General features: G+C 30.6%; 1 protein-coding gene across 1 annotated transcript in view; it reads left to right on the top strand.

The window, feature by feature from the left end:
* The first annotated feature begins 21 nt into the window (after positions 1-21).
* The window catches only part of LOC139521296 (uncharacterized), a 29,768-nt gene continuing 16,209 nt past the window's right edge, over positions 22-13,580 (top strand). Inside the window, exons 1-9 of the mRNA XM_071314771.1 lie at positions 22-147; positions 2,414-2,570; positions 3,986-4,147; positions 4,682-4,762; positions 5,849-5,994; positions 6,780-6,888; positions 7,506-7,613; positions 8,240-8,380; positions 10,384-10,437. Of these exons, the coding sequence (XP_071170872.1) occupies positions 2,499-2,570; positions 3,986-4,147; positions 4,682-4,762; positions 5,849-5,994; positions 6,780-6,888; positions 7,506-7,613; positions 8,240-8,380; positions 10,384-10,437 (873 nt within the window). The 5' untranslated portion in view covers positions 22-147; positions 2,414-2,498. The remainder of the gene's footprint in view (positions 148-2,413; positions 2,571-3,985; positions 4,148-4,681; positions 4,763-5,848; positions 5,995-6,779; positions 6,889-7,505; positions 7,614-8,239; positions 8,381-10,383; positions 10,438-13,580) is intronic.

The following is a 13,580-nucleotide window of genomic DNA, read 5'->3' as shown; positions in this document are numbered from 1 at the left end:
ATCGCAAAATTTTTAGACTTCCGGTCAAATGATAACTAACTTCCGGGTTAAAGTTTTACAAACATGAAAGTAGAGATATTGCAAGATGACTGATTAACTTCTTAAATTAAAAGGGTGCATGGAAGAAGAAACCAAGAACTAATAAAGGTTAACATAAAAAATAAAGTGTTAAACAACGAAAAGAATTTTAAACATTAATATTGTTTGCTAAAATATGATATTTATGGTTAATTATTTCCCTTAAAGGGCATAATATCAGTTATAATTGATTGACAAAATTGGTAATTACAAATATATGAATACATGTCAACAACATAATGTAATGAATTCTTCGATAAAAATAATGAAATGACAATATACAAAGAACTTAATCTATTACTCGATTTTAACAATATATTAAAATGCCCTTACCAAAAAGTGCTAACATGTTGCACATAAGTTGCACATAAGATGCTCACGTTAGAAACTAACATGATTGCACACGAGTTTTTTAACATGCAAATTAGGTGAGCATTTTGTGAGCAAAAAAATTGCACATATGAAACTAACCTAATTTGCATGTTAAAAACCTCACGTGCAACTGCTCATATGAGCTTTTGTTTCACATGTGCATTTTATTAGATTGCTCATATGAGCAGTTGCTCACATGTTGCTTACGTGAATATTATAGTTGACCAAAACAAAATGGCTGCTTTAAAAAAGGAATATTTTTCAAATTTAAATGAAAATCTTAAATAATTCAGTTGAAAATAAAATAACTGATACATCATGTTAAAAGAGTTATTCTTTAATTATTGTCAGTTAATTATGATTTTCATATCATTTTTTTTTTATTTTTTTATTTAAACAATAATCATGATCATGACTAAAAACATAACATTACATTATAAAACTAATAGAGGGACTTGCAAGTTTAGTACACAATGAATGTCTTTGATTAATAAGTACTGTAATTCAAAAAGTTTAAAAAGGAAAAATCTTTATACATGTAGTACTTATTTTGAAGCAACCTGTATATATATTCCCATAAAGGACTTAAAATTGTAATATATTTCAAAATCTGACACAAAAATGAAAATAATGAAATAGAAATGATAACTTACAAATAACAGCCACACTGGTTTTATCAGATTTCAACAATGCCTTTCTTCAAATAGCACAATATAGGACTTAACATTTTCCATATCCATCTACCTCCATTTATTGCATGCTTTTCATGAATTTGAATTTACAGGAAGTACATGACTGGGCATGTCATTTTGAAAAAGCTCATATGAGCAATGATGTAGGTTAGTTTTGAATGGTTAGAAGAATGGAAAAACTTTTCAAAGTACAAAACTAACATAAAACTAACATGGATGATAAAAGCTCACCTGAGGTTTGAATTGCACATGTGAGCATTATGTTAGATTTTTGTGGGCACATATGAACTACCAAACTGCACATATGAGCAACCTGATTTGCATACAATTCTTACTTGCATCTCATGTGCTTCACATGTGAAACTTATGTGCTTTTGTTAGCAATTTCTGTACGGGTGGTCACTGAATGTGGTTGTATCATATGTTTAGGGATGTAAAGACTTGTTGCACAATAAACACATGGCAATTGTTTACAAACACTTCCTTCATTTACACGTGATCATGTTATTGGCGCTTTTTGATTGGATGCAGCGAGTTTCGACTGCAACCAATAAAAATCCTGACCTTGTGTCTTCGAAATTTTATCTCAATCCGCCAAGGGTTAAGAGAACGGGAGTGGATCGTAACCCTTGGCTAGCGAAGATGGTCTCAACCAAATGTTATGAAAATTATTCACAATACTTATTACCACAAAACTTTGATCAAGTACAAATTTGGGTAGTGTCACTTTGAATGTTCTTCAGTTACAAAAATGTATGTCCCTTTATAACTTCATATGATATGCAAACGGGTTTATCATTTGCGTCCCATGGACACATTCCCCATTTATTCAAATAAATTTTGACTGAAGTAGTATTTAAGCACTTTATTCTCAAAATGTATGCCTGATCAATGCTTTTACAACCTTTAAATTTACAAAATGATCATTCAATTCTTGTCATGCTTATATATATAAAAAATTTTAGTTTCTTGTGTACAATTTGGAAATTAGTATGGCGTTCATTATCACTGGACTAGTATATATTTGTTTAGGGGCCAGCTGAAGGACGCCTCCGGGTGCGGGAATTTCTCGCTACATTAAAGACCTGTTGGTGACCCTCTGCTGTTGTTTTTTATTTGGTCGGGTTGTTGTCTCTTTGACACATTCCCCATTTCCATTCTCAATTTTATATATAATTTTTATGCAACAAATAAAATGATGACGATTACAGGTAAGTGATAGCAAAAATTTGTATTCTAAACATTTTAAAAGTTTTCTTTTTTTTTTGTAGATTGTGTAGAAGTTTTTTGTTACAGTTTACTCTAGATATAATTGTACATGTTAAGCAGAGATTTGGATAATGCACCAACACTAAAATGTCTGGTGAAATGACTATTGCTCAGTCAAATGAGTATCAAAGTTTCCGTAGTTCTGTGTCACAGAGAAAGGTGAGTCAGAATAAGCTCAATTAAATAAGCATAAAAGTTTCTCCTCATTTGTGTTCCTACACATTTGCTAGAGGAACATAAAGTCAGGGCTTTAAAACAGATGGTTAAATTGACTGTTGAATTAACTTGAAAGCTAAAGGTATCAAAAGAGAAAATATTATGAAAATGGTTTGTAATAGATGAAGGTTAAATTTAATATAAAATGTCCCATCAAAATAAGAAAAATGAGAATACACCAAGTCTGCTATCAAAACGCTTGATACAAGCAAGGAAATGAAGGTCAGATAACATCGTGGCCAAAGACATCCTCCTCCCCCTTAAAAAAAGAGGCAAAGTGGTCAGCAATGAATTAGCATTTTCACCATTCCTTGTATGGAGGGATAAAATACTTCTGATCGCGCTACACTGTACAGCGTAGACAAGGTTTGTAATGGTGAAAGTTCCTCCATGGTTCAATTTTCATCCATGGAGATCCCTGGGTCTACATAAAGCACACAGAAACCTTAATATTGAGCAAGATTAACCCAAATTTTTTAATTGGGATTGAATTCATGTGCTCCCTAAGGATGAGAAGTTACAGTTCCACAATTGATGGTCTTTTCCCTTTGATTTTCGTCTCCCTTTGACAAAGGTGGTAGTACTTGAGACATAGGGATTACTAGCTAAGCGGCTGTGTAAACTTTTTGTATTAAACATAATATTACAAAAGATAATAACCTGGATGCTTCATATCTTGAATGCTGATACCTCAATAATCATGTCACAAAATTTCCATCTGTCATATGTCCATCATCCTTAATCTGATGACATCATTTTCATGGTTCAGTGACTGCTTGGAATTTAAAAAAAAAATTGTTTGTCACGTGAAATTCTTAATTACTGTGAATAATAGGATAAATGTCATGGTTCATTGACTCAATGTTATTTTTTTGTTGTTTGGACTGTTTCTCAAGCGATATAAGCAATTTGTCAACCATATTTAGTGTATGGAATGATTGTTAGTTGATCATGTCAATCTGGCAGGTTTCAACTGACATTGACCTCTTTTTAATGGTTCATTTTTCGACAATGTTAAGTTTTAGCATTTTGGTTTGCTTTTTATTTCAAGTACTTTAAGCAATGTGTCAACTGGAATAATTGTTAGATGTACATGTACATGTTGGTCTGACAGGATTTATCTGACCTTGACCTCATTTTCATGTTTTATTGGTTAATGTTAAGTTTTTAGTTTTGGTCCGTCTTTCAAAGCTAAAGGTTAATATAGTGTTGTATAAAACTAATGTAAGGTGTACATTAAATTTTTGTACATATATCTGTCTGACAGGATTCATTTGACCGTGACCTTATTTTCATGGATCATAGATTTGTAGTCTATAAACAAAAACTAGATTATCATTACAAGTGTTGTTTTACAGTTTGTTGTAGATGAAGATGAGTCAAAGGAATGGAAGGTGTATGACGCTGGTCCCCGGTCAGTTAAATGTCCGTTAATTTGTTTTCCTCCAGCCAGTGGTACAGCTGATGTGTTCTTCAGACAGATATTGGCTCTCACTGCTGTAGGGTATAGAGTTATTTCTGTAAGTATATTTGATGTGGCTTCAGACAATTATTGTCTCTCACTACTGTAGGGTATAGAGTTATTTCTGTAAGTAATTTTTTCTGGTATTTAAAAAAAATAATGTTACTATGGGCTAGAGATTCTTGGGAACACAGGGAGAAAATTATGCTTTTTTTAGGACTTACATTATCAAACATGTCAAATGACACAATATTTATGTTAGTTCATTTTATTGTGTACTAATAAAAGCCCAAAAAATACTTCAATGGCTATATAGCTAGTACCAGTATATTTACTGAAAACATTGTATATATGCTTTAATTGCAAATCCCAATTAACCTTTACCCTAACTCTTTGCTTACATTAATCTTATAAATGTCACATATTTATAGTCTGTATTTTAGAAGGTCAGTAAGTCATGCACAGTTTAAGAACTCTTTTTGAAATATGTATATGCATGTATATACATGTACAAGCAAGTACAAAACAAGTATTCATTGGTCTATAGATGACACTGTGTAGATGTTGGTCAGTTGTAACTTTTTTTTTACAGGTTGAATATCCAACATATTGGAAAATTGTTGAATTTTGTGAAGGATTTAGAAGACTAATAGACCACTTACAGTTAGATAAAGTATGTATTTAATGAAATAGACTATTCACATATATATAAATGAAAGGAGATTAAGGATATGCTTCAATGAGAGTGTAGCTCTATGACGCACAAAAAATAAAAGAAATCCAATCTAGAGGTCAACAAACTGTCTTCAACAATAGACAGTTGACTATACGGTATGTCAAATTCTGAAGGTTAATAATAAAGTCTAGAAATGTTATAACTTAGTTTTATAAAGACTTTCTAAGATCTGTCATAAGTATAAACAACCTACGTGACCTTCAGCTAGATAAAGCAATTTTGTCATGAATCCTGAATTTACTCTTCGAAAAATTACATTACATATCAGGTACTCTCTGTCAAGTTAGTACTGGGTTGCTGCAATTCAGAGGGACCTTGAGAAGTGAATAAACAATATTTATAATCATTAATATTATGATTAATTTCATATTTAGCTTCATTTCAGCAGCCATCATGACACCCTACAAAAATAATGAGTTGCATTCTTTAGTTATGTAAGAGTCGATTCACATTCAGAAAGTAATTTATTAACAAGAGTTGGAATATATGATGAATATGTACATTTTAAATTTGCATTATCAAGTTGACAATTTGATTTGAAATTATGTATGTCACAAAAGATAACAACACTCAGATATTTGTACTGCATAGTAATAGTTTTTATGGTCAACATGTTTCACCTATACTATACCTATATTGTCATCAGGACAATGTTACATGTAAAAAAGTAGTGCATATCAAATCAACTTCCGATCTGGGATATTTTTCACGAAAGTTTATAGTAAAAGTGGCACAGCTTTAGCCACAAAGGGAGTTCCTATGGGAAAAATTGCATTGTCTATACTTACAGAATTGCAACCTATAATATGTCAACCTGGAATATTGAAAAAAAGGGGCCCACCAACAAGGCAAAATTAGGATTGGGACTGGTCAAAAGTCTCTGCATTAACTTAAAGCCTCCCCCCCCTTTCACCCTCAATTGTACTTCATTTAATCAAAAACTCAGGAAAATTTAAAGTTGAAGAAATTGTTTGGAGTGCATGCATTAAATTAATTGGAAATATGTTTTTTCTTTTTTTGTAGGTACATTTATTTGGAGCATCATTAGGGGGATTTTTAGCACAGAAGTTTGCTGAATATACATACAGATCACCTAGAGTAGCATCACTTATTTTATGCAATTCATTTTACGACACAACTATATTTAACCAAACTAATTCTGCTCAAACGTAAGTATACATTTACATTCTACATTTTATTCTTATAAAGATAAAAGATTCAGTTGTTCTTCTTTCTGAAACTCACAATAATTATGTATTCATCTACAAAACACCAATAAGAGTTAACAAATAAACTTTATTTCTTCAATTCATGGTTATAATCTATACAAGGTAGTTTTTTTTTAGTCTTTTTCATTACCTACAAGTCTCAAAACTCATAATATTCCATATTTTGATTTTGTTGTAAGTCTCACACTAAGCATTCTTTCAAACATGTCACAGACCACCAGAAGAAATTGAAAAGTTGATTGAACATGATGTGCATAAAGATTCAGTGCCGAAGGCTAGCTTATTATCATTATGAAATAAAATAACTCAAGTTGATATCAAGCGATATCCCATTCTCACTCATTATGAAACCTATAAATCTAATTGATAAAAAGAGGTAGATGCAAAATATTTGTATAATTATAGATTATCGTTGATCATCTCAACAAGATTGATTTTCTCGCTTGAGCTGGTACAGCGAAAGTGAGAAAAGCAATCGAGTTGAGATGACCAATGATAATCTGTTTATCGCTATTTTACCTATGACGACGTTGTCAATTTCATGTCAATTTCGTTAGCAACGCCACGTGGCCTCCTTAGTTTCTAGCGATAATTTTCCCATCTCAAGCGAGAAGCATGATATGAAAATTATCACAAAAAAATATCAAAGGAAAAATGCACAAAATAGCGATAAATATCATTTTATATATTAAATGCTGTCACACACTATATATTTGTAATCAAAGGTTTTGGATGATGCCATCATTAGTACTGAAGAAAATGGTAATGGGAAACTTTGATAAGGGATTAGTAGATCCAAGTATCTGTGATTCAATAGATTTTTTAGTGGAAAAGGTAAGTATGTTTAAACTTAATTGAAGGATACATTTTATGTATAAATAATTTCATAGATAATTTGTATGCAAGAGTAAAATTGAGAATGGAAATAGGGAATGTGTCAAAGAGCCAACAACCCGACCATAGAGTCAAACACAACAGCAGGCCATCAATGGGTCTTCAACACAGCAAGAAAATCCTGTATCAAGAGGCTTCAGCTGGCCCCTAAGCACAAATTTGTGTACTAGTTCACTGATAATGGACGTCATACTAAACTCCGAAATGTATAAATGAACTAAAATTAAGAATCATACAAGACTTACAAAGGCCACAGGCAATGACTTGGACAGGTGCAAAAGGTGTCTGCATTAAGCTTTCCCCTTTCAATTATTTTATTTCCTCAAACTTGTTGTAATCCAACTGTCTAGCTTTGAGTAAGAGTTCTACTTACTACATGTACATTGGTTGATATAATGGTGTAGGGTATCAGTTACTGTAACCATTTAGTGCTATTTGTTCAAGAATCTTGGTCTCAAAACTCTGATCATTGCAAGCAATAGAACTAAAAATAAATTAAAGTTGATTTTGTATGGTGGAGTTTATTTACTTGATAGACAATACTTGTATAATTTCAGTTAGATGGATTGACTCAAGCTGAGCTAGCATCAAGACTTACCTTAAATTGTATGAATTGTTATGTAGAACCACAGAAAATTCAACAGATACCTATTACTATAATGGATGTGAGTATAAATTTATTTTTTTATTTTTTAAATCATAATCAATTCATCTTCATTGTAAAAATTTATAGCAAATAGTTCACATTTAAGATAATTACCGAACAACTAGCAATACAGAAATTTAATAATGTATAAAAAGGTTTATGAGCTACATGAAGAAGAGATGAAAAGAGATTCCTTTTTTAGTTGTCTCCCTTATGACAGACATTAATTTTTATTTACAATGGAGAACTAGCAGAAAGTAATTTGTTAAAAAAGTGTGTAATAAAGTTAGCATAATCAAATGGCAAATGGACAACTGTTACATTTGGAATTGAAAGATAAAAATGATTTGGCAAAAATGAATGAATTTTAGTCCCATTTTGAGCATTTTGTATATGTTGATACTGTGGATTAATTTATTTTTGTGGGTACCAATTTTCATGAATTAAGGAAAACTTACATTTTTCGGGGATATTAAATTTCATGGTTTTGGCCAAGTCTACAAACATTCCTTAAGAAAATTTGTAATTGGTTGAGCAATTAAATACATGGTTCCCCTGTTCCCCGAAATCCATGAAAAAAAATTGGTATCCAATGAATATTAATGAATCAACAGTAACCAGATAATAATCATTGTTTTATTTTAGGTTTTTGATGATTGTGCTTTATCACATTCCGTGAGAGAAGAACTATATAAATGTTATCCTGAAGCTAAACGTGCACATTTAAAATCAGGAGGTAACTTTCCATATCTCAGTAGATGTGATGAAGTGGATATTTTTATTAAGGTATGAAAACAATGTTTATTTACACATATATTTATAGCAGCAGCATAACCTCCGTCTGTCAGGACTGATATTGGTTTCTAGTGTTGATACAGCATGCAATATGGATTTTGCCATGTTTGTTGTCCTATTAAAGTTAAAATTATTAGCAAAAGTTATTGCTAATGGAGTTCAAATATCTAAAAGACTTTAAAATTGGTATTTGCTGCTGGATAAACGGCCAAATTTGTTTTTTGAAATGTTTTACACCAAACCAAAGTCCAGGTCATATTATATTTTAAGTTCCACAAAAGTATTCTAGTACTACCTAAAATCTTGTCAGTTCTGGCTTAGTTAATTGTATTGCTGTTTGTTGAATCTAGTATGACATAGAAAACCAAAATAATAATTAAAGAAACATTTGTGTATACAATATGTAAACAAGTAAGAATAAGGGGAAGTAACTCTTCTTAATAAAAACTAATATATATATATATTTCAATCAATTTTTATTATCTTCTGATTTGTTTAACTGTTGATCTATTTTTCAAATATTGTTTTTTTATGCTCCACCTACAAAGTAGAGGGCATCATGTTTTCTAGTCTGTTCGTTTGTCTGTCCGTCTGTCCCATTCAGGTTAAAGTTTTTGGTCAAGGTTGTTTTTTCGATGTAGTCCAATCAACTTGAAACTTAGTACACATGTTCACTATGATATGATCTTTCTAATTAAAATTAAATTGTTGACCCCAATTTCACGGTCCACTGAACATAGAAAATGAAAGTGCAAGTTTCAGGTTAAAGGTTTTGTCAAGAAGTTTTTGATGAAGTTGAAGTCCAATCAACAAGAAACTTAGTTCACATGTTTCCTGTGATATAATCTTTCTGATTTTAATACCAAATTAGATTTTTGATCCATATTATGGTCCACTAAACATAGAAAATGATAGTGCAAGTGGGGCATCCATGTACTATGGACATATTCTTGTTGGTGTGAGCTTTTGACTTAGTAATTATGGTTATTGTAATATAATTTTGTGATATAAACTATAATTTAAGTTGTATTAATAATTTATCAAAAATATTGTCTGTGTTCAAAACTTTACAAAGTAGTGGTGAATAACTGAAAACATTTCTAAGAAGAAATGATAAATAATTTGGAATAAGGTCTTTTAAATTAAATGATGTACTCAACTAATGGCTACAAAAAATGTCATATCTACTTAATCCTAAGCAAGGTGCATAATTTGCATATATCTGAATCTATGTTGGTTATATGTTGGCAAAGTTTACTATAAGAGCAAAGTTTACTTAGCTTACTAAATTAACATTATGTTCGTGAGCAATTGAGGGGTTTTAAAAATGGTGACAAAAATTTAGGTTTGTGTGTGAAAACATGAATTTCTTTCATAAAGAGTGTCTAAGACTCTCAGGCTTCCCTGGACTATTCCTGATATTTGTAATACAGTTTTAATTAGGACGTAATTATTTTTATTATGCCCCATTTATGGGCATTATGTTTTCTGGTATGTGCATCCGTAAGTTTGTTTGTTTGTCCGTCCGTCCGTCCGTCCATCTGTTTGTCCCACTTCAGGTTTAAGTTTTTGGTCGAGGAAGTTTTTGATGAAGTTGAAGTCGAATCAACTTGAAACTTAGTACACATGTTCACTATGATATGGTCTTTCTAATTTTAATGCCAAATTAGAGATTTTCCCCCATTTTCACGGTCCACTGAACATAGAAAATGATAGTATGGATGGGGCATCTGTGTACAGGGGACACATTCTGGTTTATATTAATAACCTAAGATGCTAGGATGAATTTTATCTTAATTGACAAGAATATCACATCTTCAGCTGAATTGTTTAGAAAAAAATCATTTTTGTTCTCAAATACCAACAAACAACTATTTTTGGAGAAGTGGGGGCAGTAAATCAACTTTTGAATTATCACGGTCACTATCATAACTGTCATTATCGCTGCACTATTTCAGTTAAATCTATAAAACACATATCATTTTTAATTTCAGATTCATCTCCAACCATTTGACAACAAAAAATACAGTGCCAAAGAATATGTAAAGGCAGAAGATGACTAATTGTACTATTTACTGTTGTTATTTTTACAGGTTGAAGTTACAATATTATATTTTATTCATTCAACTTATTATAGCAAATTATTCTTGTTTCTTGCCAAGAAGGGATGTAAGGCCACATAGAATAAAATATTTTCCTATTATTTTACTTAAGTTTCACATTTTATTGTACATTTTTAAATATTTCTTTCAAATCCTTATAATAAAAAAAAATATATATCCTATCAATTATTAAGGTAAATGTGGCTCCAAACTAGATCTCCACTAATAGAAATACTAACCCAAAGCTTTGCGCGCAAGAAAAGTTTATGTATATAGACAAATGTACTTGGTGTTTCTTTTCCAATGAGACATAAATAATTGATAATATATTTATGCAAGAAGGAAAATGATAGAAATTACATTGTTCAAATAACCATTTTCTTAAAAATAATTTTTGTGTTCTAATGTTATTGATGAAAGTCGTTCTTCCTTAAAGGATTTTTTTTATTAGTTATATTTCCATAATAGTCTAAAAAGGGACCAAATTAATCAATTTTTATGAGTTTACATGTATACTGTGTTATGTGTATTGAAATGATTGTGTCTGAAAACAGAAACACAGAGACTTTGTGACATCAAATAACCATCTTTGTAACCCATTTCTTATGAGTCAACTTTGTATACCCAGCTGCATGTATTTTAGTGTCATTTTGTCTTTTCTACAAACAACTCCATTCATGTTTAAAACAATTTTCTTATGAGTGTAATTGAGCTCAGGCAAATCTTTTGTAAAGATTGATGAATATATTTTGTTTTCAATCGAATATGTTCGTTTGCATTTTAACAATACTCTTGTGTACACTAACTGACTGCCTTATCATTGACCTTCTTTTGTAATTTGTATACTATTGCCAAAAGTATTGAAAGTTGTTTTCTTTTTATTTAAAATTGTATGCATCAATTGCTCAGTCAATTTAGTATTTACTATGTACTTTGATAATTACAAATCTGTGCAACCAGTGAACACAATTGAAATATTGATTTATGTAATGTATGCATGTACGAATACATGTATAATATAAGTCTAGATGGAAATATTATAAAGCAAATTTTAATCAGTGCAGTTGTTAATCTGCTACAATTTTAGCATTAATAATACACAACATTATTTAGCTTACAAATTTTCAAATTTAATTTTTGAACACATTATTGAATTGCAATACATGTACAATAAATGTAAAACATGATATATTGTGGGTTTTATTCTATTAAAGCTGCATTTGTATTTCTGAAATTTTAATATCGTTTATATTTTTAACTTACCAGTAATTCAGACACCAAAGGGACTACTGTAAATTCAGAAATTATTGTGTGCATTTATTATTGTGATTTTGTCATTTTAAACTAAAATGTGATTTTGATTCTTGAGATATTGAGGAAAATCCTATTTGATTTATTTAAAAAATTTCAAAATACGAGTTTAAATTATTGCGATTATAACCCTGTTGCATTTTCGCAATACAAAAATACAAAACATCACAATAGTTTCTTAATTTACAGTATCTAATAGTTTTAAATTATTAATAAATTTAGTTAGAATGCAAGAAATGAAATGGTAAGTATAAGTGTTATTGTCAGCCAAAGGGTTCAAATCATGGTCAAATAACAAAATATTGTATTAAAGGATTCAAACGATGTAAAACCTTAGCATTCACAATATGAAATTTAGATGTATAATAATAAAACTAATTATGTATGATCTAGACGAGAAACTAAAGTGCAATTAGATGGCAAATAACAGTAATTTCTAGATTTAGAAGAACTCGAACTGAAAATTGCTTTCCCTCCAGCTGTTTGTTGACATTGGAAGGTTATCCAGTGTTTACATGTAGACTAATTTTATTTTATTATTTCATGATATTAATATCTGTACATAAAATAACCACAATTAAGAAAAAGTTGCAAATTCAGTCGAGAAATACAATACTTTATTCAATAAACCCTATGTTACTATGTCTAGTAAAAATCTATTTGGTATCATGTCTCAATAAATATATTTAAAATACTTGTATATTATTTATCATTTTAAACATGGTACAAAATCAAAACAAAGTTTTTAAAATTTTATAGAAATATCAATTTTTCTGTACAAAACCATCATGTTCCAAAGAGTCAGAACATGTCAAGGATGAAAAATCATAAGTTTATAGACAACAACACAATTGCCAAAAAATTGGAAAAAATACATCAACATTGACAAATGAACAATAAAATGAGGTCAATGTCAGAAAGAACCTATCAGTTAAAAATAAAATTTAGAATGAATACAGGGAAAGTGTCAGATACAACAACCAGACAATGGGTCTTCAACAGAGAGAGAAAATCCTGCACCCATAGCTATTCAGCTGGCTCCTTGAAAAATATATACTAGTTAATCAAAAATGGACATCACACTAAACTCCAATCATGTTAATGAACCAAAATAAAAAAAAGACTAAAAGTCAGAGGTTCTTGGCTTGGGACAGGCTCAACAATGTGGCAGGGTTAAACATGTATTGGGAGATCACAACCCTCCCCTACACCTATAGCCCACTGGACATTTAACAACCAAAAATCAATCAATCTCTACCTCTAGCCTCAGTGTCTAGCCTATGTGGAATAAAAAGGCACACAGCATTACACACAGTAAAACTCAGTTTAAAAGAATTCTAGATATATATGTTAACCTTACAATCCTACCCAACACCAAATAAAGTCGACCTTTTGCCTGCAGTATTTGAGAAACAGATTGACTCAAACAAAAACTAATTGTCCACTGTGTCAAGGTCAGATGAAACCTGCCAGTTGAATAATACACTTTACAATCATTCTTAACACCAAATATGGATGACCTATTGATTAAAGTATACACCAATGAACCATGAAAAAGAGGTCAAGGTGAAATGAAACCTGCAAATCAGACATGTACACCTTACAAACTTTTAACACGTCAAGTATAGTTGACCTTTTGTTTAAAGTTTATGAGAAGCCCACTTTACTTGGAAAACTTAACCTTGGTCACTGATCCATGAAATAAGGTTAAGATGAACCCTGCCAGTATCACAATCATTTTTAACATTACTCATTATAATTGAATATTTCACTGAACA

This window comes from Mytilus edulis, chromosome 4, assembly GCF_963676685.1.
Source record: "Mytilus edulis chromosome 4, xbMytEdul2.2, whole genome shotgun sequence".
Classification (NCBI taxonomy): Eukaryota; Metazoa; Mollusca; class Bivalvia; order Mytilida; family Mytilidae; genus Mytilus; species Mytilus edulis.
This window is presented reverse-complemented; position numbering and strand designations above follow the sequence as displayed.